This window comes from Plecotus auritus (assembly GCF_963455305.1).
Source record: "Plecotus auritus genome assembly, chromosome: 2".
Lineage (NCBI taxonomy): Eukaryota > Metazoa > Chordata > Mammalia > Chiroptera > Vespertilionidae > Plecotus > Plecotus auritus.
In genome coordinates, this window is record NC_137771.1 from 119,054,697 (window position 1) to 119,082,046 (window position 27,350).

The window sequence follows — 27,350 nt, forward strand, 5'->3', positions numbered from 1 at the left end:
GCAGTGAGGGACGTTTTTCCCCGTCCTGTGCCATCCTTCCCCAACATGTGCACTGGGGGGTGTGCCAAGTGCCTGGGGGGCACCCTCATTCTGCTTTCCATGATTGCCTTCCTGGCTAACATCCTTTTGTTTTTCCCTGGAGGAAAAGAGATAGACAACATCAATAACCTTTCCCAAGAGGTCTGGTTTTTCGGAGGAATATTAGGAAGTGGGTTCTTGGTGAGTATTAAAATCCCCCTGAAGGAGATTTTCACCCCATTCTTCCAAAATTGGGCACTTATTAACCAGGAAGATACTTAGTTGCTAACAAAAGCCTAAGCATTGCTTGATGAAAAGTCAGTGCCTTAATTGTTCCTTCTCCATTAGGGCCTGACAAGGACCTGTCTGCTGTATTACTAGGTCTTTTAAACTTGGTCTGGCACTTCTCAAGGGCCAATTAAGCTCCAGGAACAAAACTGAAGGTCACAGAATTTCTTAATTCAAACAAGAGAGGGTGCTATGGGGAGGAGGAGGAGGGAGTGGAAATACACTTTATAGCAAATTGATTGACTGAACCACCAAGAGGTGTCAGAGGATTCTTCTTCCACTCATGCATGAAGGCTGTCTTGTTCCTGTTTCCAGTAGAGACTGGGAGCTTCTGCTTTAGAGAGAGATCCTTATCGTGACAATCCAGGACACCTGTTTTTTTTTTTCTTTTCCTAACCCACCATCTAAATGGAGACTGGGGGTGTCAGAGCTTCCAATCTTGGTCCATTGAAACTGCAGTTAAGTCAAATGGCATCAAAATACTCAATAACACTGGTCCACCCCACCAGCCACGCTCTGTCATTCCTGCCATAACCTTCAGCCACCAAGTCCCACAACATGGCTGTGGCTCCTCACACAACCAGGCAGGTGGGGGCCTTGCTTTCACATCCCAGACCCATTCTGAGGTGCTTCTCTTGCTGACAGATGCTCCTTCCTGCTAACTTGTTCTTGGACCTGAAGTACAATGACTGCTGTGGGTGCTGTGGCAACGAGAGGTGTGGGAAGAGATTTGCGGTGAGTTACCAGGGGGGCAGACACCATAATTATTCCCTGGTACACTGTCCCCTCCTGCTGGACATCTCAAGGGTGCAGATGAGTAACCAGCCCCAAGCAAGACTCTGGGGCAGGGATAAAGATGTAATTCTTCCTGTGGATGGAAAGTAACTATAACGATACATTTAAAATGCCACCTCCGATTTCACAAACAAGCAGAGATGTCAGAGCTGGAGGGCTGCAGTGGAGCCATATAAAGAACCAGGCTGGGAAGGCAGAGATGGGGGAGTGGCCCTCTCCTCCAGTCATGAGAGGCCCTGAGACCCTAGACAAGTCATTTCCTTCTCTGGTCCATCTATAAAGAGGGGTTGGATAAGATAACAAATGGTAACCTCCTCTCCCCTTTAGCCCCCTAAATTCCCAATGCACACCACTGCCAGTTCACTATCTCAGTGCCCAGCTCTTCCCACTTCTCCCTGTATTTTGCTTCAGGACATCTTCCTTCATGCAGCCATCCGTATTTTCACAGACAGGTAGAGAGATTAGGCTTCCCTGTTCCTCTCAGGGTGGGAAGAATTCTGGGATATAAGGTCGGGTCCCATTTTCACAGCTGGCCAAGTCACTGTCCTGCTCTCTGCCTCCCTTTGCTTACCTGTACTATGAGGAAGTTGGACTAGATCAGAATTTCCCAATTTAGGACACGCTTTGCTGGTATTCAGATGTGCTATATTTTTCAATAGCATAGAAGGTTACCCCCTTTTCAATTCTCCTTCAATCCTTTGAGGCTATCATGAAAAAGAAAATCTTATTTTGATGGAACGAAGTTCTTACTATTCCTAACCCCTCATGACCTCCTTTTCTAAGAAAAGAACAAGCCCCCAGCTCCAGGATTGCCAGCAAATTAACAAAGAATGATATTGTGCTCTGTTTGCTAAAGATCCTAGCTTTTCATTTAGATGATGATATGAATGAATGAAAGAGAGGGTTGACTTAAAGAAAAGTATTAGGAGATCAATACATTGATGTGGCAAAGATGAAGGTAGAACTGGAATGAAGGCGGGGTGAGGAGTAAGGCCAGCTCCTGCTCCCATCTCCTGAGGTTCAGTTGTCCACCTAAGAGACTTGAGAGCCCAGTGATGAACTATACCTTAACTTCTTCAAGGGAAAGCTCTCTGTTCTGAAATAAAATCATGTCATCATTCTTTCTCACCACATTTGCTCATTTATTGAATCAAACAATACTTACTGAGCACATATGAAGGGCTGAGGCTGGTGCACAGCACATAGCACATAGATTCTCATGGGAGATGAAAGATCATTCAAAGAAAACATTCTCACCTTCGTAACACCATCACGAGTCCCAAGTAAGCATAAATTATTATAATAATGTTTAAATCTCATTTACAAAAAGATGTAAAATAACCACAATTTATGTGATCGATATATATAAAAGCCTAATATGCTAATTCTCCCTCTGACCATTTGACTGTTCCACCAGTCACTATGACGTGCACTGACCACCAGGGAGCAGATGCTCCAACCGGTAGGTTAGCTTGCTGCTGGGGTCCAGCTGATCAGGTCTGGGCAAGACAAGACAGACATGCCCTAGAGTCCTCCTGCAGTCCCTCTGACAGTCCCTCCCTGGCCCTGATCATGCACTAGTGGGGTCCCTTGGCCTGGCCTGTGTCCTCTCCTAATCCACAGGCCAGGCTGAGGGACCCCACTGGTGCACAAATCCGTGCCCTGGGCCTCTGGTATAATTATATTACATGTGTAATATATACAGTAGGTCCTCAGATTACATTGGAGATCTTATCCTACAGCGCAACGTAACTCGATTTTCACTGTAAGTCGGAACCCACCTACATAAGCACCTACGTCACTCACATGGAGCACATACCCAGCAATAATGAAGTGAAACGGTAAAAAAAAATAAAAGAAAGATAAGAATTCCTGACCTTTACTTGTGGTAAATAAATAATAAAAAACATAAAGCACATATGTACACACATCAAAATGATGGAACAATTTTTTTTATAAATAAATGAGAGATGGGGACGTAACCACAAAACGATACACGTCAAGTCCGACGTAATCCGAGGACTGCCTGTAATATGATATTTTTATATTAATAAGATAGGAAGAAATATATAACTCATTTTCCCCTTGAAATGTAATCTTGTACAACGTGGAAGATTTGGGGGAATAAGTTGAAGGTGAGAATTTGGGGGGAGGGGAGAAGCAATTAAGGATATTGAGTGAAAAGAAAAGAAGACTAATTGTTTAAGAGTCCACCGGTTCATTCCTTGGTATTGAATAGAGGTGAAGATTAACCTGTTAAAATAAGGGTGTGTTTTTTTTTTTAATGTTTATTGTTGAGATTATTATAGATGTCCCTCTTTTTTCCCCCATAGCTCCCCTCCATCTGGTTCCCACTCCACCTTAGGCCCTTGCCACCCTATTGTCTGTATCCATAGGTACTGCATACATGCATATAAGATCTTTGTCTAATCTCTTCCCGCACCCTCCCACACCCCCTTCCCTCTGAGAATCATCAGTCTGTTCCATTTCCATGCCCCTGCTTCTATTCCATTCACCCGTTTATTCTGTTCCTCAGATTTTTTATTCATTTGATTTTTAGATTCACTTGATAGTTATGTATTTGTTGTCACTTTGTTGTTCATAATTTTTTATCTTTACCTTTTTCTTCTTCCTCCTCTTCTTAAAGAATACCCTTCAGGATTTTATATAATACTGGTTTGGTGGTGATGAACTTCATTAGCTTTTTCTTTTCTGTGAAGCTCTTTATATGACCTTCAATTCTAAATGATAGCTTTGTTGGGTAGAGTATTCTTGGTTGAAGGTTCTTGCTATTCATCACTTTGAATATTTCTTGCCACTCCCTCTGGCCTGCATAGTTTCTGTTGAGAAATCAGCTGACAGTCATATGGGTACTCCCTTGTAGGTAATTAACTGTTTTTCTCTTGCTGCTTTTAATAATCTCTCTTTGTCATTCGCCCTTGGCATTTTAATTATGATGTGTCTTGGTGTGGTCCTCTTTGGATTCCTTTTGTTTGGGTTTCTCTGAGCTTCCTGGACTTGTAGGTCTATTTCTTTCACCAGGTGGGGGAAGTTTTCTGTCATTATTTCTTCAAATAGGTTTTCAATATCTTGCTCTCTCTCTTCTTCTGGCACCCCTATAATTCGGATGTTGGTACGCTTGAAGTTGTCCCAGAGGCACCTTACACTATATTTTTTTTATTCTTTTTTCTTTTTGCTCTTCTGGTTAGGTGTTTTTTGCTTCCTCATATTTCAAATCATTGACTTGATTCTTGGGATCCTCTAGTCTACTGTTGAATTCCTGTATATTATTCTTTATTTCAGTCAGTGTATGCTTAATTTCTGACTAGTCCTTTTCCATTTTTTTGGCATTCTCACTAAGATCCTTGAAGGTCTCACTAAGTTCCTCGAAGGTTTGTAGAAGATTATTGAGTAACCTTATAACTGTGGTTTTGAACTCTATATCCAGTAGTTTGCTTTCTTCCATTTCTTTCATTTGTGACTTGTTTCTTTGTCTCTGCATTTTGGCTGCTTCCCTGTGTTTGTTTCTATGTATTGGGTAGCTGCTAAGTCTCCTTGAGTTGATAGAGTGGCCTTGTGTAGTAGGTGTCCTATAGGGCCCAGTGGCTCAGCCTCCCCAATCATCTGAGGTGGACACTCTTGGTGCACCCCTTGTGAGCTGTGTTATAGTTGAGCCTTGATTGCCGTTGGTATCACTGGGAGGAATTGACCTCCAGGCCAACTGGCTGTGGGTACCAGCTGCAATTACAGTAGGAAAGCTGCTGTGTAGGAGACACCCTTATGGGGCAGGAATTGCTTCAGTGGGGCTCTGATGCTCACTGAGTCTGCCCCTTGTGTGTGTCACTTATGGATGTGAAGAGTTGTAATCTGGTATGGTCTCACACTGACCACTGGGTACACTGTCTCTTGGATCTCCAAGGAGGTGCAAAGTCAGCCACTCCCTGGGGCCACCCAGCAGGAGCTACAGAGAGATCTGCAGATTCCTCCTCTTTGTATCAGGTTTGGAAGTGCCCAGATGAGGCCCAGCTATGAAGCAAGGCAGGCTGGTGCTGGTGCTGGTGCTGGCCTTGGGCCTTTATTGATAGCTTTGGGGCTCCCTGACCCAGCTGCAGCTTGTTTGACAGGCTTTAGGCTGAGAAAAGACAGGCCATTCATATTCAAAAGCTGCTGTACACAGCTTGGGTGGGGTTGTAAATTGGGTGGGGTGAGGTCTCAGGGAATCTCCAGGGCGGAGTGAACATAAATGTCTGCCAGTCAGCACTGAGGAGGTCCCAGCACAGGAACAATGACCACTGTGAGCACCTCTGTCTGGAAGAAAGCCACCCCCAAGTTCCTGCCCCAATGCCCGATAGTCCAGTTTCTCCCACATGTGTCTGGGTCCCCAGAGCCTTGCCTGGCACTGGAGCTCACAGCAAGCGGGAGCTTGTAAATTCAGTTCAAGGTGCGGGCCTTTTAAGAGGAGCAGCTGGGTCTCTATCAGCCTGTGTCGCTCAGCTCCAATCCACACTGGTTTTTACAGTCTGAAGTTCGTACTGCCTGTAGGGACTTCTTTCCCCAGCCCTGGAACCCTGGGCTGGAGGTCTGGTGTGGCACTGGAACTCCTTGCTCCTCCAGGTGACCTCCAAAGAGGCGATCTCCCTCCCGATTAAAAGAGTGACACACCCAGATGCCGGACCAGCCCGTTCCGTGCCTCCGCACCTCCTACCAGTCTCAATGTGCTTTCTTCTTTATCTCTCTAGTTGTAGTACTTCCACTCAGCCAGCTTTCCCACGGTTCTAGATGATAGTTGTTCTATATTTTAGTTGTAATTTTGATGTGTTTGTGGGAGGCAGCAAGTACAGGTGTTTACCTATGCCACCATCTTGGTTCCTCTCAAAACAAGGGTTTTTTAAATCTTTTGTTTTTAGATTTATATACAACCTTAGTGATATGTGAAATAACATTCAAGTATCATACAGAACTTGTTTTTAATTAGATTTAAGTGCAGTCCAAAAGGAATGCTGAGAAATCATGCTTTTACAAGTCCAGTTGAGTCAAATATGATCTGAAACATTTGCTCTGCCCAATTCTAGTTGTCCATCTGAGCTCCCTAAACTCCCTTGTCCCCATACCGGGTTGGGATCTGCCCTTGGTTTGAGTTGAGGATGACACCTTCAAATGACTGTCCAGCTGTCCACAAGGCCAATGCCCATCAAAGGAACAACCAAGCCAGTCTGTAAACCCAGCCACAGCTGCCCTGGACCAGGGACCACTACCCTCCAAGTGGCCAGAAGAAGCATTAGTTTTTGTTTTGTTTGTTTGTAATTGACTGCCAACTTTTCAAAATAGAGTTCACTTAAGTATATAGACACCTTACTTCTTTTTCAAAAAGTATGGTACTGCAGGGCCTGCATGTTGGCACAGTGGCCTACACTGGGCAAGGCTGAGCCCTTCGTTAGCAGCCCCACCCCACCCCTAGGAGCCATTGCATCATGCCTTGCTCTGGAGCCAGGTTCCCTTTTGTTCTAAGAATCTGGACAAAGCAGCAACCATTCTATAAAGACAGGTATCCACAAACATTTGTCAGGCAAAGAGATGTGGGCTGGAAGCCAGGTCTCCTCAGACTCCCAAACTATCCTATGTAATAAAAGGCCAGAGACTGTAACGGCGTCACAACCATAACAACCGTTAGACCAGAATCACCACGGCCCCTTGTGGGGCTGGACCCACCCACCAGCAAGCAGTTAGGGGTGATCAGGTAGGCAGACAGCCCCTCACAAGGCTGGCCCTGCCCCCCCAGCAAGCAGTTAGGGATGATCAGGTAGGCAGGCCAGTGGTTAGGGATGATTAGGTAGGCAGACAGCCCCTTTCTGGGCTGGCCCCACCCCCAATCAAGCAGTTAGGGGCGATTAGGCAGGCAGGCAGAGTGGTTAGGGCGATCAGGCAGGCAGGCAGAGGGGTTATGGGCAATCAGGCAGGCAGGCAGGTAAGCGGTTAGGAGCCAGTGGTCCTGGATTGTGAGGGGGATGTCCGGATTGGAGAGGGTGCAGGCCAGGCTGAGGGACAGCCCCCTCCATGCACAAATTTCATGCACTGGGCCTCTAGTCTTCCTATAAATACAATCTTTTGTTGACCTTAAAAAAAAATAGATAGCCTATTTCTCCAGCAAAATGGGTTTATTTGGAAACAACAAAAAGTTGCAACTCGAGACATGCAGTTTAATGGTGAACCACGTGCAACTCCCAAGAAACAAAGGAGAGGAACCTCTTTTCTGGAGAAAGGCGGTTGGAAGAGCTCTTGTAAACAGTTCTTACTGGCAGCTCTATGGTCCAAGTAGGGCTTAAAAGCTCCCCCAGCATCCTGACTTCAATTTAAAAGAAGTTTCTCTTTATTATTTTATACTTTCTTTTCAATTACAGCAAATTTAGACACTCTAAGATTCTTAATCAGTAGTTTAATAACTCCTGACTAATAATTAGAACTCAAATAAAGTAAGCAAAAAGATGTTTTCTTATATGCTGTTTTAGTTCTATGAGAGAACCAATACCATCCACAGGGCAACTTGAGAATAAGAGTATCTGGTGTTAGTGGCAGTGTGTCATGGGTGTGCATGTATTTGAATAGTGGAAGTTACAGGACATTAGACTGGAAGGAGGAGACCCAGATTCATAATCTAGCTCAGCCTGTTCTAGACATGCAACACGAGAAAGTCCCAAATTAAGAGCATGGGCTTTGGAAGCAGTGTCCAGGGACTGAGTCCCATCCTATAGCTTCACTATTTGACTTAGAGCAATGATCTTAAGTTCTAGTTGTCTCAGTTTTCTCTGGAAAGTGTACATTATACTACCCACATCACAGGTGTGCTAAGAGGACTAAATGAGATTATACATCTAAGGCTCTGATGGAATAAAGCTAGTTGTATTAGTTAGAAAGTGAGGTGCTTGCAGTAGATGATTATTGAAATCTTTTTTACAAAAATATAATTATAAGAATATTTAACCATTTATGTAGTGGCAATTCTGGCTTTGAAACACTTTTGACCACTTTTAAGATGTTAGAAACCCTCCCTTTATAGAATCTGTTTTTCGTTGAGACACCCACTCTGGCATGAAGGACCACACATCAACAGGTATTTCCAGACCACTCAGAGCTGCTCTGAAAGGCGAGGCACATCATTAGAAGTTCTCAATGGCTGCACTGGGGTGATTTGGCCATTCCTAGAGGGACACCATCTGTCTAACTGAACAGTGATCTGGATGGAGCATGAAGGTGGCTCAAAGACAGAGAAGCTAGATAAGCTCTCTCCAAACTGGAGCAGTATTTCCCCAAGTGTGTTGTTGCAAGAACTTGCCAAAAAAAGTTAAAAGCTCCATGAGATTGGAAAACTCTGTAAATTACCATCTGTACCCCAATATAAGGCAGTAATAATTAACATAAAACCAAATCTCAGTTTCCCATAAAGACGTTTCAAAATAAGCTCTTAACTAAGATTGATATATAAACTTTCAGTGACATATGCCTATTTTAAATTACATTATATAAAATATAAGTTTTCTCCTTCCTCTGAGCATTGGAGCAAAGCTTGTTCCTCTCCCACTCAGCCACGCAAGTTGAACTGACCAAAGCAATGGTTATGGAGAAGCCTAGTTCCCTGCTGGTCGGGCGGGATTTCGTGAGATAGTATTACACACTGCTGAACCAGGCCCCAGACATGCTGCACAGATTTTATGGAAAGAACTCTTCTTATGTCCACAGGGGATTGGATTCAAATGGAAAGCCAGCAGATGCAGTCTACGGACAGAAAGAAATCCATAAGAAAGTGATGTCACAAAACTTCACCAATTGCCACACTAAGATTCGCCATGTTGATGCTCATGCCACTTTGAATGATGGTGTGGTGGTCCAGGTGATGGGATTGCTCTCCAATAACAACCAGGCTTTCAGGAGATTCATGCAGACATTTGTCCTTGCTCCTGAGGGCTCTGTTGCAAATAAGTTCTACATTCACAATGATATCTTCAGATATCAAGATGAGGTCTTTGGTGGCTTTGTCACTGAGCCTCAGGAGGAATCTGAGGAAGAAGTAGAGGAACCTGAAGAAAGACAGCGAACACCAGAAGTGGTACCTGATGATCCTGGAACTTTCTATGATCAGACTGTCAGCAATGACTTGGAAGAACATTTAGAGGAACCTGTTGCTGAACCTGAGCCTGAGCCTGAACCAGAACCGGAGCAAGAACCTGTATCTGAAATCCAAGAGGAGAAGTGTGAGCCAGTATTGGAGGAAACTGCTCCTGAGGATGCTCAGAAGAGTTCTTCTGCAGCACCACATTCATCGCTCAGACAGCGCAGGAAGACTTGAGGACATTTTCCTGGGCATCTGCGACCAGTAAGAACCTTCCACCCAGTGGAGCTGTTCCAGTTACTGGGATACCACCTCATGTTGTTAAAGTACCAGCTTCACAGCCTCGCCCAGAGTCTAAGCCTGAATCTCAGATTCCACTGCAGAGACCTCAGAGGGATCAAAGAGTTCGAGAACAATGGATAAATATTCCTCCCCAGAGGGGACCTAGACCAATTCGTGAGGCTGGTGAGCGAAGCGATGTTGAACCCCGAAGAATCGTGAGACACCCTGACAGTCACCAACTCTTCATTGGTGATTTGCCTCATGAGGTCGACAAGTCAGAGCTTAAAGATTTCTTTCAAAATTATGGGAATGTGGTGGAGCTGCACATTAACAGTGGTGGGAAATTACCCAATTTTGGTTTCATTGTGTTTGATGATTCTGAGCCTGTCCAAAAGGTCCTTAGCAACAGGCCCATCATCATTCAGGGGTGAGGTCCATTTGAATGTGGAAGAGAAGAAGAATCGAGCTGCCCGGGAAGCAGACCGGCGAGATAACTGCCTGCAGGGACCTGAAGGCCCTCGAGGTGGGCTGGGTGGTGGAATGAGAGGCCCTCCCCAGGGAGGCATGGTGCAGAAACCAGGATTTGGAGTGGGAAGGGGAATTGCTCCAAGGCAGTGAATTGCTCTTCACTGATCTTCACGCAGCAGTACAAACCCCATTCCTTCAGAATGGTGATTTCTTCAACCATCCTTTGGTATCTTGCAGTATGACCCTGGTCTCTTATAAACTGCTTAAGTTTGTACAATTAAAATAAAAATAAAATAAAATATAACATAATTTTACTATATTGATTTTTGAAGTATGACTGTTCCCTCCAGACATCTAATTTTTACAACAGACCTTTAGGTAGACTTTATGGTGCCCATTTTATAGATGAGAAAACTAAGACTCTGAGGAAATACATTATGCAGAGTCATCACAGAGAAAAGTAGCAAAGCTGAGATTTGAGCCTGAGTCTGCTGACTTTTAAAATCATGTGCTTTGCAGTACACCTTCATGTCACCAAAATAAAGCAATAGAGGTGATAATTTTCTGACTCTATTTTCAAAATTATTAATGTCTCCACACTACTCTTTTATTACTGTTTAGAATAGAAATTGCACCTCTGGGCCTAATTTTTTTTTTTTTTAATCTGTAAGAGACAGCTGAATGGGCTCCAGGATTCTTTATGCCTTTCATCCTATATAATAAAAGCCTAATATGCTAAGTGTCCAGTCATCCGTTCAACCAATCAAAGAGTAATATGCTAATGATATAGGCCACTCAACTGCTTGCTCTGATGTGCACTGACCACCAGGGGCCAGACGCTCCAACCAGTAGGTTAGTTTGCTGGCGTGGTCCGGCCAATCTGGACTGAGTGAGACTGGCCAGACACACCCTGGAGCCCTCCTGCGGTCCCTCCCTGGCCCCGATCATGCACCATCTCACAATCCGGGACCCTTCAGGGGATGTTGAAGAGCAGGTTTCAGCTGATCCCACAGGCAAGGCCGAGGTACCTCACTGGTGCATGAATTCATGCACCAGGCCTCTAGTATTAACAGGTATATAATTCTATATTGATTTTATAATTATAAAAAGAAAGATGCTAGTAATCTCTGTCATATAAAAACATTTGAAAGAACTAGAATGTTGGGCTTGTTTAACTCAAAGAAAACTTTTAGAGAGGGGAAGGGGAGGAGTTATGTTAAATGCAAAACATGTTTAAGATATAAAAGGTCTGCAGATATTTTAAAGGCTGCTACCACATGGAAGAGAGGTTGGACTTAATGATTTCGATCTCAAGGAGAATTTTTAGACTTCTGATTTTTCTCATAAGCAGAGCCTGTGTGCTACATGACACCAAAATCATTATAGGAGACCCCAGAGGCCCCATCTTTTGGAAAGACTGACATCTGCCTGTAATGTCTTGTAGCTACCCGTGCTCAACAGCAGGCTGGTTAGGTGTGTTGAGAACAATCTGTGGACCAACTTAAGAACCTAACTGTCTCTCTTATTCTCTTTCAGATGTTCTCCTCCATAATATTTGCTGGGATTGGATTCTTGGGTGCTGGGTACTCATTTGTCATCTCACTCATCTCAGTCAGGCGTGGTCCTAAATGTCTCATGGATAATAACGAGTGGGGCTACCCCTTCCATGACGGGTAAGGTACATCCTGCAATGCCCATTTGTCACCACAAGGGGCACAGTAAGATAAATGGCCAAAGGGGAGACACTGCACTTGTCCTATCGTCTTTTTCTTTTAATTGAATTTATTAGGGTGGCAGTGATTAATAAAATCATATAGTTTTCAGGTGTACAATTCTATAATACATCATCTTTATATTGTATTGTGGGCTCAACACCCCAAATCAAGTCTCCTTCCATCACCATATACCCTTTTCTACCTCCATATGCCCCCTTTCCCTCTGGTAATCACCATACTGTTGTTTGTGTCTATGAGGTGTTTTTTATTTTTTAGCTTAATCCCTTCACCTTTTACACCCAGCCCCACAACCACCCTCCTCTTTGACAGCTGTCAGTCTGTTCTCTATCTATGAGTCCATTTCTATTTTGTTTGTTTACCTAGTGTTTTGTAAATTAGATTCCACATATGAATAAAATCATGTGGTACTTGTCTTTCTCTGATTGGCTTATTTCACTTAGATTATGCTCTCCAGGTCCATCCATGCTGTTGCAAAGAGTAAGATTTCCTTCTTTTCTTATGGCCATGTAGTATTCCATTATGTAAATATACCACGGCTTTTTTTATCCACTCATCTACTGATGGGCACTTGGGTTGTTTCCAGATCTTGGCTATTGTAAATAACACTGCTATGAACATAGGGGTGCATATATTCTTTAGAATTAGTGTTTCAGGGTCTTCAGATATATTTACAGAAATGGGATTGCTGGGTCCAAAGGCAGTTCCATTTTAAGTTATTTGAGGAAACTTCATACTGTTTTCCATAGTGGCTGCACCAGTCTGCATTCCCATACAGTGCACAATGGTTCCCTTTTCCTCATATCCTCACCAGCACTTGTTGGTTAATTTATTGATAATAGCCATTCTGACAGGTGTGAAGTGATAGCTCATTGTGATTTTAATTTGCATTTCTCTGATGATTAGTGATGTTGAGCATCTTTTCCTGTCATCTTAATTTGCAAGTCTCAGGCATGTTGCTCTGTGAGGCAGAACTGGAGCATGGACTTAAGTTGCACAAGATCTCACCTCTAACTGCTGCTTTGACAAAGACCAGGAAAAACCATGAAAGAGGGCACCTCAGCTGGCCTGAGGGAAGGAGATTTGCGGAGTCTCCACTGACATTCAAAATTTATTAGCAAACACATGAGACAACTAACAATATTAATAAACAAAGTACTGGCTTCCATTGCAAATCTTATAACAGAAAACAAGAATGATTACTCACTGCCCAGCCTGTGTGGCTCAGAGGTTAAGCATCGATCTATGAACCAAGAGGTCACTGGTTTGATTTTGGGTCAGAGTACATGCCCAGGTTCCAGGCTCTATTCCCAGTAGGGGCATGAAGCAGACATCTGATCAATGATATTTCTCTCTCATCAATATTTCTTTTCTTTTTTTTTTTTGTATTATATTCATAGCATTTTAGTGACTTTTTACCTTTCCATATTCTGTAATATGGTTACAATACTTTATAATTCTTTTTAAATTTTATTTTATTGTTTAAAGTATTACAAATAGTAGTACATATGTCTCCTTTTTTTCCCTATTGACCTTCCCCTGGTCTCCCCTACCCCTGGAACGTGCCCTCACCTGACCCCAATGTCTTGCATCCATTGGTTATGCTTATATGCATGCATACAAGTCCTTCGGTTGATCTCTTCCCCCCAACCCCGCCCCCAACCTTCCCCTACCTTCCCGCTGTAGTTTGACAGTCTGTTCAATGCTTCTCTGCCTCTGTATCTATTTTTGTTCATCAGTTTATAATGTTCTTGATTATTCATAAATGAGTGAGATCATGTGGTATTTTTCTTTCACTAACTGGCTTATTTCACTTAGCATAATGTTCTCCAGTTCCATCCATGCTGTTGCAAATGGTAAGAATTCTTTCTTTTTTTATTACAGGGTAGTATTCCATTGTGTACCACAGTTTTCTAATCCACTCATCTGCTGATGGGCATTTAGGCTATTTCCAAATCTGGGCTATTGTAAATTGTGCTGCTATGAACATAGGGGTGCATATATCCTTTCTGGCTGGTGTTTCTGTTTCCTTGGGATATATTCCTATTAGGTGGTATTACTGGGTTAAATGGCAGTTCCATTTTAAAATTTTTTGAGCAAACGCCATACTGTTTTCCACAGTGGCTGCACCAGTCTGCATTCACACCAGCAGTGAAGGAGGGTTCCTTTTTCTCCGCATCCTCTCCAGCACTTACCATTTGTTGATTTGTTGATGATAGCCATTCTGACAGGTGTGAGGTGGTACCTCATTGTTGTTTTGATTTGCATCTCTCAGATAATTAGTGACTTTGAGCATCTTTTCATGTGTCTCTTGGCTTTCTGAATATCCTTACAAAATTGTCTATTTGGGTCCTTTGACCATTTTTTGATTGGTTGTTTATCTTCCTTTTGTTGAGTTGTATGAGTTCCCTGTAAATGTTGGAGATTAAACCCTTATCAGAGATAACATTGGCAAATATGTTCTCCCATGCAGTGGGCTTTCCTTTTGTTTTGTTGATGGTTTCTTTTGCTGTGCAAAAGCTTTTTATTTTGATGTAGTCCCATTTGTTTATTTTCTCCTTAGTTTCCATTGCCCTAGGAGCTTTATCGGTAAAGATATTGCTACGACAAATGTCTGCTATTTTGCTGCATATGGCTTCTTCTAAGATTTTTATGGTTTCCTGTCTTATGTTTAAGTCCTTTATCCATTTTGAGTTTATTTTTCTGTATGGTGTAAGTTGGTGGTCTAGTTTCATATTTTTTTTGCAAGTATCTGTCCAGTTTTTCCAACACCATTTATTGAAGTGACTGTCTTGACTCCACTGTATGCTCTTGCCTCCTTTGTCAAATATTAATTGAGCATAATTGCTTGTATTGATTTCTGGGTTCTCTGTTCTGTTCCATTGGTCTATATGTCTGTTCTTGTGCCAGTACCAGGCAGTTTTGAGAACAATGGCTTTGTAGTATAGCTTGATATCTGGTATTGTGATCCCTCCAATATTGCTCTTCTTTTCAAGATTGCTGCAGCTATTCTGTGTCTTTTTTTATTCCAGATGAATTTTTGGAGAATTTGTTCTAGGTCTTTGAAGTATGCCATTGGTATTTTAATGGGGATTGCATTGAATCTATAGATTGCTTTGGGAAATATGGACATTTTAATGATATTGATTCTACAAATCCATAAACATGGTATATTCTTCCATTTGTTCATGTCTTCCTCTATCTCTTTTTTCAGCATCCTGAAATTTTCTGAGTACAGGTCCTTTATCTCCTTGGTTAAGTTTATTCCTAGGTATCTTAATTTTTTTTTGCAATGATAAATGGGATTGTTTTTAAATTTCTCTTTCTGTGAGTTCATTATTGGTATATAGACAAGCTATAGACTTCTGGGTGTTAATTTTGTATCCTGCTACATTGCCGAATTCATTTATCAAGCCAAGCAGTTTTTTGATGGAGTCTTTGGGGTTTTCTTTGTACAATATCATGTCATCTGTGAATAAGGACAGTTTTACTTCTTTTCCAATTTGGATGCCTTGTATTTCTTCTTCTTGTCTGATTGCTATGGCCAGCACTTCCAGTATTTTGTCAAATAGTAGTGGTGAAAGTGGGCATGCCTGTCTTGTCCTTGTTATTAGGGGAAATAGTTTCAATTTTTACCCATTGAGTATGATGTTGGCTGTGGGTTTGTCATATATGGCTTTTATTATGTTGAGGTATGATCCTTCTTTCCCACCTTGCTGAGAGTTTTTATCAAGAAAGGGTGTTGGATTTTGTCAAATGCTTTTTCTGCATCAATAGATATGATTATATGGTTTTTATCTCTCAGTTTGTTTATGTGGTATATCACATTTATTGATTTGCGGATATTGTACCATCTTGCATCCCCGGAATAAGTTCCACTTGGTCATGGTGTATGATCTTTCTAATGTAATGCTGGATTCGATTTGTTAGAATTTTGTTGAGGAGTCTGGCATCTATGTTCATGAGGGATATTGGCCTGTAATTCTCTTTCTTTGTATTGTCTTTATCTGGTTTTGGGATTAGGGTAATGCTGGCTTCGTAGAAAGAGCTTGGAAGTGTGTCTTCCTCTGGAGTTTTTTGGAATAGTCTGAGGAAGATAGGTTTTATTTCTCCTTTGAATGTTAGATAACACTTCCCTGTGAAGCTGTCTGGTCCCAGGCTTTTGTTTGTTGGACGTTTTTTGATTACTGCTTCAATTTCCTCCATAGTTATCAGCTTATTCAGATTTTTTTATTCCTCCTGGTTGAGTTTTGGAAGGTAGTATTTTTCTAGGAATATGTCCATTTCTTCAAGGTTGACCAGTTTGTTGGAGTAGAGTTGCTCATAGTATTTTTTACGATTCTTCAAATTTCTGTGGGGTCTGTTGTTATTTCACGCTCATCAGTATTTCTGTCTCTTTACCTTTTCCCTTTCTCTCTCTCTCTAAAAATCAATAAAATATACTTTAGCCCTAGCCAGCTTGGCTCAGTGGATAGAGCATTGGCCTGCAGACTAAGGGGTCCCGGGTTTGATTTCAGTCAGGGGCATGTACCTTGGTTGCAGGCACATCTCCAGTAGGGGGTGTGCATGAGGCAGCTGATCAATGTTTCTCTCTCATCTACATTTCTAACTCTCTATCCCTCTCCCTTCCTCTCTGTAAAAAATCAATAAAAAATATATTTTTTTAAAAAACATATTTTAAAAGAAAAAAACAAGAATACTCACTAACTGGGCTCAAAGTTTCACTAATACTCCAAATGGTCTATAACTAAACAGATTTTTAAGGTGCAAATTTAGAGCTAATGACATTGATAACATTGTAGATTCTTCATGAGAGTCAATGTTAATAGAAATCTTTAAAATAACACTTCGTATTTCTATGGTGATTTGTGGTTTATAAAAAAAAAAAAAACTTTTTTTAAACACATTTATGATTTAATATCCATAACAACTCCAAAAGGTAATTTACTTCCAACCAAGACAGGCTTAAGAAATTTGACTTGCTCAAAGTCAGACTGCCAACTGGGGCCAGAGGCACAATTCAAATTCACATCTTCTGACTTCCAGGCTAAGTCTCCTCATATTACACATTATCTTGCCTCCACACTGCAATGTTCAATATGGTAGCCAGTAGCCACATGTAGCTATTTAAATTTAAATTCATGTAAATGAAATAGAATTAAAAACTCCTCAGTCACATTAGTCATCTTCCAAGCACTCAGTGGCCACACATGGCTGGTAGTGACTGTTTTGAATATCACAGACACAAGGCAGTTCCACCGTCACAGCCAGCCTACCAGACAGTGCTGTGTGGACTCGAACCTCCACGAGGGCTGGGACCATTTCTGCCCTGTTCACCACTGCAGCCCCTCCGCCCAGCACAGTGACTGACGCAACCCGGAGGGTCAGGAAAGATGGTTGTTAGGTCCTCCTACACATGGAGGATGGGTTCATTACTAGAAAAAATATAAGGCACTGGTTTATTAACTCAAACCCCTTTATTAATTTACAGTGAAAAGTTAAGAACCCAGAGCAGGCTTCAGGCAGGGGAGATGGCGGTACTGGTTCTGTTATGACCTGAGATTGAGTGTGTTCACAAGTTTCACATGAAATATCCCCACCCTTCTCTATAGCTAAACAGGAATATGTGGCCTCTAATATCCTCATACCACACACAGGCAGGGATCCCCAAATTTACAGAGGACTGCTGGGGCCCTTGGCCATTCAGTTGTCTTGCCTGAGCATAGCATTCAGACTTCAGAAGGCTGAGCCATCTCCTGAGGTTCTTCCCCTGATGGCTCCCTCTCTCCCACATGGGGGTGTGGCTGAGAACGACAGATTGTCTTCTTCCAAGGACCCTTTTCTTGATGTTTCTAACAACAGCATCAGCGCAGCACTAAAAGGTTTTTCTATTTATTGTGTTAGGTGAATAATACTATCCTTGATAAAACTTAAAATGATTTAGAGGAAATCTATGTCTAAAACAAAGAGGGAAAAAGGAAACACAACAGACTCAAAGTCTCACTCCCAGGCAGTACATTGGTCTCAGATGTCACACATTAAGGGCCAAACACATCCCCTGGCACACTCACGCCCTGCTTGTGAAGCGATGGTCCCATACCCAGTTCTCATGAAACCACTTTAGAGAGTGGAAAAGTCCTTTTTTAAAAGTTTTGCTACAGGTAACTATGCTTTTATTGATTTTGTGATTTAACTCAATCTTCTCAGGCACTCACGTGAAGATATCAAGATTTATAATGATATGAATAAATCTTGATTAACATACCATTAGAGACATATGTATGTATTTTAGCCATCATATTTCAAATAGCCCCAGGAGATATACTTTCTTAAATAGAGGGATTTGTGTAATGGTTAAGAGCATTGGCTTTGAAGTCAGACAGACCTCAGATCAAATCCAGGCACTTCCATTTCTAGCCTCAACTTTTTAATCTGCGGTGGGTGTATGTTCATTCATTCAGTGACTATTTCCTGAAGGCGACTCTATGGCAGGTCTTGTTCAAGGAGAGCAGCACTGGGAAGGCGATGTAAAGCAGCTGGCCCAGGGCCCGGAACACAGGCAGGGCACAGTAGGTGCAAGCTGCTGTTACTTACGGAAACTCCCTGTGCTGGAACTGGGGACAGACACAGGGGACATGGCCTCTGTCCTTGTGAGTGTACAATCCGAAAAGAAGACAGACAAATGCCCAGACGATGACACAGAATGCTGGGAAGCACAGAAGGGGACCAAAGCCAGGCATAGTGGCCAGTGGGGCAGTGGGGCTCCCCTGCCCTTCCTTCAGCTGCAAGACGTGAGTTGCATGAACTCCATGCGGCTCCATTCCGATGTTGATGGATTACTGCTGCTCCATGGGAATGCCCTTCCCAAGAGCAGGATGCTGTAAAACTCCAGCTCAGTAAACTGGGTGTACACTGCCTCAGCTCCTCTTGCTTCACAGAGTGTGGAAACATGATTAGCCCCCAGGTCCAAGGAATATGAGGTTGGAGAGTTGGGCACAGTAATCATTGCTGGCATCTCTGAGAGTCTCAGAACCTGGGAGTTTGGGGGATAGGAGAAGGGCCTGGACCGGCATGTGTGGTGGTTTGTGAGTGGGACTGAAAGGACTTCTCCAGGCACCAAACTCAATCCATGCTTCCAAGTTCCCCGGGGAGCTGATCTCACCACCAGGAGGTGCTAAAGCCATAGTTACCTGTAGAAAAACTTTTAAAAAAGGACTTTTTCCACTCTCTAAAGTGAGTGCATGAGAGCTGGGTATGGGACCATCGCTTCACAAGCAGGGCGTGTGTGTGCCCACTGCACACACCTTCAGAAGAGGGAAGAACTCAGGACTGCCAATCACTTTATCTCAGGGTCTTCTCTTTACCAAATGTGCCTGGAAAATATTGTCTCCCTGTAACTTCCTATCATCAAGTTTTAAAAAAGGGATAAGAGGGATAGGACTACATGGAGAAATGCAGAACAGAAAGACGAGTGTTTAAAAATTAATAAGTACTAAAAAGATGTCTTACACAACAATACGTACAGTGTAGTATCTCAGTGACTTCTCACAACTGAGAGGTTGGTTTTAGCCTCTTTTTAGAGGAAGAAACTGGTACTACCGCTGGGAAAGGGATAAGTAACTTGTATGAGCAATACACGCTAGTAAGAGGAATGCTTGTATTCAAACCCAAGTCCATCGAAATCCAAAATACCAGACTCTTTCCTTTAGACCAGATAGCTCAGATTAAGTGAAATAATAATACTAGCATTTATTGAGACATACCATGTGCCAGACACTGTCCTAAGCACTCTACTAGTATTAACTCATTTAATCACAATAATTCTATGATTTCATAGACAATGTTGTTCCCATTTTACAGATAAGTCGCACAGCTAGTGAGCAGCTAGAACATGTGCTTTTATGGAAAGGTCCATCGATGCTATGAAGAATGTTTTATCTTTAAGGCAAGAGCAAATGCCCTTTCCTTTGTTCTTTCGACTGTTAAAAGCCAAGATATCTTCTGTCATTGCAAATATTTTTAAATTTTTACACAGAATGTATTAAATAAGTGTGTACTGATTACAAAAAGATTCATCATGTCAAAAAGGTCTAAAAACAATAAGGTGGGTGTTGACTTAGTAGCCACATGCAGATGGTTTCCCATTGAGGCCTTGGGAGACTAGGGGAGGCATAAAGGAAGAGGGGCAGACCAATCTGTGGCTCTGAGAATGTGAGAGGAAAGATAATGACCCAAAGGACTGACCGTTTGCTGTGTTTGGCATTGAAGACAGTGTGCTTCACTTTCCTCCTTCACGGCAGTTTGCCTGTTGTCGCGCAGTTGACCCTATACACAGAGTTTGTAAATGTATTGGAGTTCTCCTATTTCAATGTTTTTATAAAATATGCTAGAGGCCCGGTGCACGAATTCATGCACCAGTGAGGTCCCTGGACCTGTCCTGAGGGATCGGGCTGAAACTGGCTCTCCAAGATCCCCCAAGGGGTCCTGGATTGCGAGAGGGTGCAGGCCAGGCTGAGGGACCTCACCGGTGCACGCCTGGGGCCCAGGAGGGACACAGGAGGTTGGGCAGCCAGGGAGGGACCACGGGAGGGCTCCAGGGCTTGTCCGGCCTGTCTCACTCAGTCCCGATTGGCCATACTCCAGCAGCAAGCTAACCTACCAGTCGGAGCATCTGCCCCTGGTGGTCAGTGCACATCATAGTGACTGGTTGACCAGTTGACTGTCTGCCCCCTGGTGGTCAGTGCACATAATAGCAAGTGGTTAAGCAGCCTTAGCATATCTCTATCTATCTATCTATCTATCTATCTATCTATCTATCTATCTATCTATATAACACCTTAATATGCAAATAGACCGAACAGCAGAACAGCTGAACAACCAGTCACTATGACATGCGCTGACTACCATGGGGCGCACGTGGAATATGGTGGGCATTGGCAGAAGGTGCAGAGTGCAGAACATGGTGGGCATTGGCTGTGGCAAGATGGTGGAGCAGGTAAGCCAGGGCACCAGACCAAGGTGGGGCACCAGTCGCTGTCATCGGGGCAAGACTCTGGTGGTTATTGAAAATTTTTTGCTCCCGCACACCACAGTCCCGCTAGGCACTCGCACTTGCTGCTGGCGCTGGCCCTACTCACACCTGCAACCAGAGCCACTGCTTGCATCCGCTGCTGGCACCTGGTGCCCGTCCTGATCTCTTGGCGCCATCAGCGGGTGCAAGTGGTAGCTGCCTGCCCCGATTGCCCATGTGGGTTTCTCCACCTCCCCCTGCTCCTGAAGGGCAATTGGGGCAGCAGCCACCACTCGCACCCGCTGCTGGTTCTGGCCCCAATCACTCCATGCCATCAGTGGTTGTAAGCAGGGCCAGCATCATCAGCACCAGCACATGGGAGCAGAGGTGGGAGCGGGGCTGCTGGCAGACAAGGGGCCAGGGGCCAGGTGGGAGGGGCTCAGCGGGGTTGTGGAGGATGGGCCAAGACCCACCCCTGTACCCACCACAGCCTCACAGCCCACAGTTCCTTTAAGGTACACGAATTTGTGCACTGGGCCCCTAGTCTATAATAATAAAAGCATAATATGCTAATTAGACTAGACAGCCGAACAGCCTTCTGGACATCATTCCGGATGAAGCCATGGTGGCAGATTGCCCCAGAGTGGTTAGGGGCAATCAGGCAGGTAGGCAAACAGTTAGGGGCAACCAGGCAGGCAGGTGAGCAGTTAGAGGCATCAAGCAGGCAGGCAGAGTGGTTTGGGGCAATCAGGCAGGCAGGCAAAGGTGGTAAGGGGTGATCAGGCAGGCAAGCAGTTAGGGGCATCAGGCAGGCAGGCGAGTGGTTGGGGGATCAGGCAGGAAGGCAAGTGGTTAGGGGTGATCAGGCAGGCAGGCAAGTGGTTTGGGGCAATCAGGCAGGCAGGCAGAGGTGGCAAGGGGCAATCAGGCAGGCAGGCAAGCAGTTAGGGGCATCAGGCAGGCAGAGTGGTTAGGGGAGATCAGGCAGGCAGGCGAGTAGTTAGGGGTGATCAGGCAGGCAGGCGAGTGGTTAGGGGTGATGAGGAAGGCAGGCAGAGTAGTTAGGGGTGATCAGGCAGGCAGGCAGGAGAGCGGTTAGAAGCCAGTGGTCCCAGATTGTGATAGGGATGTCCGGCTGCCTGTTTAGGCCCGATCCCACATGAATTTTGTGCACTGGTTGTCTAGTTATTAGCATATTATGCTTTGATTGGTTGAACAGTCGACCAGACACTCCAGCATATTAGGCTTTTATTATCCTAATATATAAAAAGCCAGGGGCCATCACAACCTAAATGACCAAGTGGACGACCAAACAGGAGGCTGCGTGGGGCAACCAGGCCATGGGGGGGGGGGGGGGAGTGAGGGATGACCAAACAACTGGGACCTGGGCCCCAGCCAGGGCACAGTGGCAGAAGGGAGCTCTGGGCCCCGGCCAGGGCAGGGTGGAACTCTGGGTCTCCTGTGATCGGGGGCATGGCCAGCCTTCAAAACCAGGGCTCAGAGCTCCCTGTGGCCACTGCACCCCAGCCGGGGTCCAGTGGTAGAAGGGAGCTCTGGGCCCTGGCCGGAGCATGGCGGAACTCTGGGTGTCCCGTAATCAGGGGCGTGACCGGCCTTCAAACCCGGGGCCCAGAGCTCCCTGTTGCCGCCGTGCCCCAGCAGAGGCTCAGAGCTCCCTTCCACCACCACACCCCAGCAGGGGGTAGTAGTTAGGGGTGACCAGGCGAGTTGGGGGGGGGCAGTGAGGGGCGACCAGGCCAGCAGGGGAGCAGTGAAGGGCAATCAGGCTGGCAGGCAGGTAAGCAGTTAAGAGCCAGCAGTCCAGAATTGTGAGAGGGATGTCCCGGATTGAAGAGGGTGCAGGCTGGGCTGAGGAGAACCCCCCACCCCCATGCACAAATTTTGTGCACCGGGCCTCTAGTATAGGATATTAAGGCAGCAGATTACTTAGTGCTTCTAGTTAATTAAATCTTTTTATAAGTGGAATTCCCACATGTTGTCAAAAATACAGGCAGTCCTCAGGTTACATCAGAGATCCATTCCTATGACGTGACATAACTTGATTTTTCCCATAAGTTGGAACCCACCTACAGAAGCACCTATGTCACTCACATGGAGCACATACACAGCAGTAATAAAGTGAAACAGTAAAAAAATTTTAAAAGAAAGATAACAATTCCTGACCTTTACTAGTGGTAAATAAATAATAAAAAACATAAAGCACATATGTACATACGTTGAAATGACGGAACTTTTTTTAAAAATATATTTTATTGATTTTTTTACAGAGAGGAAGGGAGAAGGATAGAGAGTTAGAAATATTGATGGGAGAGAAACATGGAAACTTTTTTTTTATAAATACTGTAAATGGGAGATGGTGATGTAACCACGAAACGACGTAAGTTGAGTCCAAAGTAACCCGAGGACTGCCTGTATACTTGAGTCAAATTCACAATTTGGTTAGAATTAGGCCTTTAAAAAAGACAAGCTCTCCCCTTTAACTATGTGACATGATTATACAGGGCTTCAGACGGCCACTTAGACGTGGCAGAATTGTGTCAAATGTCCAAGTGGTCACAAATCACAGTAGGTGGGACCAAGCCCAGGTGGTGACATTCTGTTCCTGGAGTGTCTTCATTTTCCTGGCTCCCCGATAGATACTGAATTTACCCATCCTCTCCGTCAGCTCACAAAAGTCACTCTGTCACTTAGCTCTGTGACCTATGGGAACTCACTTAACCTCTCTGTGCCTCAATGTCTTTATTTGTGAAATAGAATAAAAGAAGCATAAGGCTTCTATAAGAAATAAAATAGTTAAAATGTAAAATATTTGGAACAGAGTTTAACACATAATATATAGTATATATTATACAGAAATGTTAGATATTATTAAAAATATGGGTATTATGTGATATATTTCTTATTGAGATTATGCTTTGGACAAAAAGTATTTCAAAAGAAAAATTACTATTGTGACTTTCTAGTCTAGGTATTGCCTACATTTTACAGCTGTTTCCTTTCTTTCCCATGCCCCTGACAGGGATTACCTCAATGACAAAGCCTTATGGAGCAAGTGCCAGGAGCCCGAAAACGTGGTGTCCTGGAATCTGACCCTCTTCTCCATCCTGCTCATCATAGCAGTGTTCCAGATGCTTCTCTGCACCATCCAGGTCGTTAACGGCCTCCTGGGGACCCTATGTGGAGACTGCTGCAGGGTAAGTTGAGGTCTTTGTCCATACTCCTCAGGATGGGAAGCCAAGGCTGGCCTCCAGCACTAGTGGAATGACACGGTGGAGAGAGTTGCAGCTACAGAAAGCCACAGCCAGGCTGGACAGTCTGGCAGCCCCTCTGTCAACCCAGGGAACAGTGACATTGCGTTGCTGGAACCCAGAAACTCTGTTCTCTGTGCATGTTAACATACCCAGGCTCAAGTTGACCCAAATTTTTAGCTTCACACTCAGTTAACCATAGTCCTGGAGGCAAAGGACTGGGTATGCATAGAGAAATGTGCGGTGATGTCATGTGAAAGTCCCCGGGAAGTGGGCATGTGTCGCCGTAGCGCATCATAGTCTGGCCTGAAATGTTCTCCCCATTGCTTAACTAGAGCTACAGAGAGGGTTAAAGTTGCCATGTAATATATGGTATATGCTCCAAGGAAAGAACAGAACACACCAATGCAAAATCTGTATTTTTATAATCCAGATGAGAGACATAGTTATGCAGGAGAAAGCATTGAGAATTGAGTATGAGTAACCAGTAAGCGGCGGGAGTAATCTGTAGAATAGGGGTGATGGGGAGGGAAAAAAAGAAAGGGAAAGCAAGCAAAATAACAACAACAATAATATAATTAACTTTTTCTGTCTTATAGGGATATAGAAGAGTTTAAACCCCTGTGATGACCTTCATTACTCTATGACATGTGGAAAGACACATTAAACTTAATCTTCTCTCTTTGGGGTTGTCAGTTTCCATCTGCTTTCACACTGTCCAAGCTTAGGGCAGACACAGTTATTCCTTCTCCTTTCCAACCAGCTTAGCTAGCCTTGGAGCTTTATGTTAGTTTCAAATAGAAACAGGTTGCCCACTTAAGTTGTATTTATAAATCTTTCAAATTGACTTCCTTTTGGAATTGATGAGCAGATTAAAAGTAAGTTTACAAAGTTTTTCTACCGAAGTGAAAAATGTATAAAATCACATGTACCGCCATTGTTTCTTTCTACATATGGTGTTTACATTTTTGGAAGTTTAAAATTATTCAAAGGAAGGAAGCACATTAAAAATGAGAAACTAAGAGCAATTTTTATGTTCCAGGTTTATGGGGGAAAAGAGTGACTGGTGTATCATAAATAATTTTATTTGGTTTCTTTTGGCTTACTTATAACTAGTCTTTTGTGCCTGTCATTATTAGTAAGCATTTCTTTGTGGATATTAAATTAAAATCCTAATTCAGTGGTAATATAATAAAGATGGTGAAGGAGGGGCAGAAGGTTGAATGAATTATACCTCTTTTCATGTTTCTACAAATGCTTCCTTTGATCAAACAAAAAATATGTTTTAACGTTAATTTTGGTAATAACTTGTCAGCCAATAGCCCAGGGTTAAGATAATAGATATTATTAATTCTATGTGTTATATTATGACACTAAAACTTTAGTTTTATGTGTCAGGCACTAATATAGAGTTAAATCCATTGTGTTGATTTAAGTTCAAACCTCAACTCCATCATATACTGCATAGAATCCTGTGAAAGTTACTTTCTAAGTCTCAGTTTTCCCATCTGTAAAAGAACGGTTAAGAAATGTTGAAGTCTCAAGGATGAAACCAGGAGGCCTGTGGGATTGTCCACAGTGAGGACCTCAGAGGGAGTTACAAGCCAGCAAGTCTCACCTCTGCACCTGCCAAGCTCATAGGCACACTGACAACGAGGCTTCTCCTAGCCATTAACAGTAATTACCAATCACCCCTGAGTGCTGGCCACTGGGGGATCACCACTGAAGACTCAAGGAGTTACACGTCTTTTGATTTTGCCCTCACTGTAATGAGATCTCTGAGATCAGAGATCAAATCTGGCACTCAACAGGAAGAAGGAGGAAAGGCAGGCAGTTACACATTACTGTCTCCTTGAGGGACCTGTACACACACACACACACACAAAGTTTCAAATCGTGTTAGACTTCTTGTTCTCAAATGTGGCTGATCATCAGAATCACCCAGGTCCAGAAATGTCCTAAAATTGATTCCTGAGCCCCAGCATAGACCTACTGCATTTGAAATCTCAGGCATGAGGCATGGATGTCTATCTTTTGGGTTACTTACTTTTTAAAGCTGCTGAGTTTTAAAAACTGAAAACTAGCCACTGTGAGCAACCATTGACTAGACCACAGACTAGCAGGCACCAAGGATGAAAAGGAGTCAGACCCCACTGGGAGCTCACATTCTACAGATTAATGTTAATACAGCGCAGTATATGCCAAATCCTAAAGGGTCACAGAGGTAACTATGTGCCAGAAGTTCAGAGACAGCAGACCATTGGGACTGACTCATCAACCTAAGTTCTTTGATGAGGAAATAAGAATGTGAGTGAGGCATCACTTCCTTATTTAGGGCTTTTCATTGAAACAGATTTTAGAAACGAAGGTTTGTATTCATCATTAAATCCAGTCTCATTATTTTATAAGTCAAGAAGTATCACACGACTTTGATAAATTTTTACACAAAAAGCCATTTTTCAAATGCAATTCTATAAAATTGGGAAAAATAGCTTGCCATGGATAAGAGGACTTGGAAGGAAGAGACAGGAAACAAAGGGTAAGGTTGAGTGCGCTCTTCCTTTGTAGATCCTCACACACACACACACACACACACACACACACACACACCAAGGTTGGTAATAAAACTGTTCAGAAATTTTCCTTATGTTAGTTCCTAACTTGGTATTGCTTTCTTCAGTACGTGATTGGTGTCTCTACATTTTGGAGTACAAAAGCACAGAGGAAAGAACAGTATCTCATCCGAGGCTACACCCCAGTGCCTAACAAGGAACCTAGCACATAGTAGCCAATCCATAGATGTGCTGTGTCAGTGGAGGTGACCAGAGCCCACGCCATTTCTCCTGCACCTTCAGGCTGAATAAGGTAGTGTTCCTGGCCCTGAAATAAGCTGTAAGAAGATTTCCATACTGAGCCAAAAAAGTAGAAAGTGGGCATCTAAGCTACAAATTGAATGAGGAGCTGACATGAGCTTATAGATCCATGACAGGCCCATGAGTATAGAAGTTTAAACTGTGTTTCCTACAACTGCATGTGGTTCCTAACTCTGAGCACATGGCACTGGGCCGTTCGTGGAACTCTCCCTCTGCCTCAGTCCTACTGAGTCCATGAGCACAAGGCCAAAGGCCCACCTGGTAGGTGTCTGCCTAAGAATGGGACAGCTCTGCACAGCTCTGCTCTTAACAGCTCAAGGAAGACACTAGGACTCTGGAGATCTCCAGAGGGTGACCAAAAACCCCAAACAAACCTGAACACCAATGGTTAGGTGGACCATCCCAACAAAATGAGATCATCCCAATTATGACACCTTACTTTTTTAATGGCCTACTAGTAGCTTCAAGGCTGTGACAATTGTGGAGGATCAGCTGTGCAGGGGCCCACCT

General features: G+C 43.6%; 1 protein-coding gene and 1 pseudogene across 2 annotated transcripts; both read left to right on the forward strand.

Annotated features, from left to right (window-relative positions):
• Positions 1 to 45: 45 nt before the first annotated feature.
• On the forward strand, positions 46 to 26,752 carry TM4SF4 (transmembrane 4 L six family member 4; the record flags this gene model as incomplete). Its single annotated transcript, XM_080654662.1, has 5 exons — positions 46 to 219; positions 952 to 1,041; positions 11,492 to 11,628; positions 23,739 to 23,913; positions 26,648 to 26,752. The coding sequence occupies 5 exons, from the start codon at positions 46 to 48 to the stop codon at positions 26,750 to 26,752; spliced, it is 681 nt and encodes a 226-aa protein (XP_080510788.1).
• LOC308241545 (ras GTPase-activating protein-binding protein 1-like) lies at positions 8,693 to 10,105 on the forward strand (annotated as a pseudogene). The gene has a single exon. The product of its transcript is annotated as a ras GTPase-activating protein-binding protein 1-like (transcript).
• Positions 26,753 to 27,350: the final 598 nt, after the last annotated feature.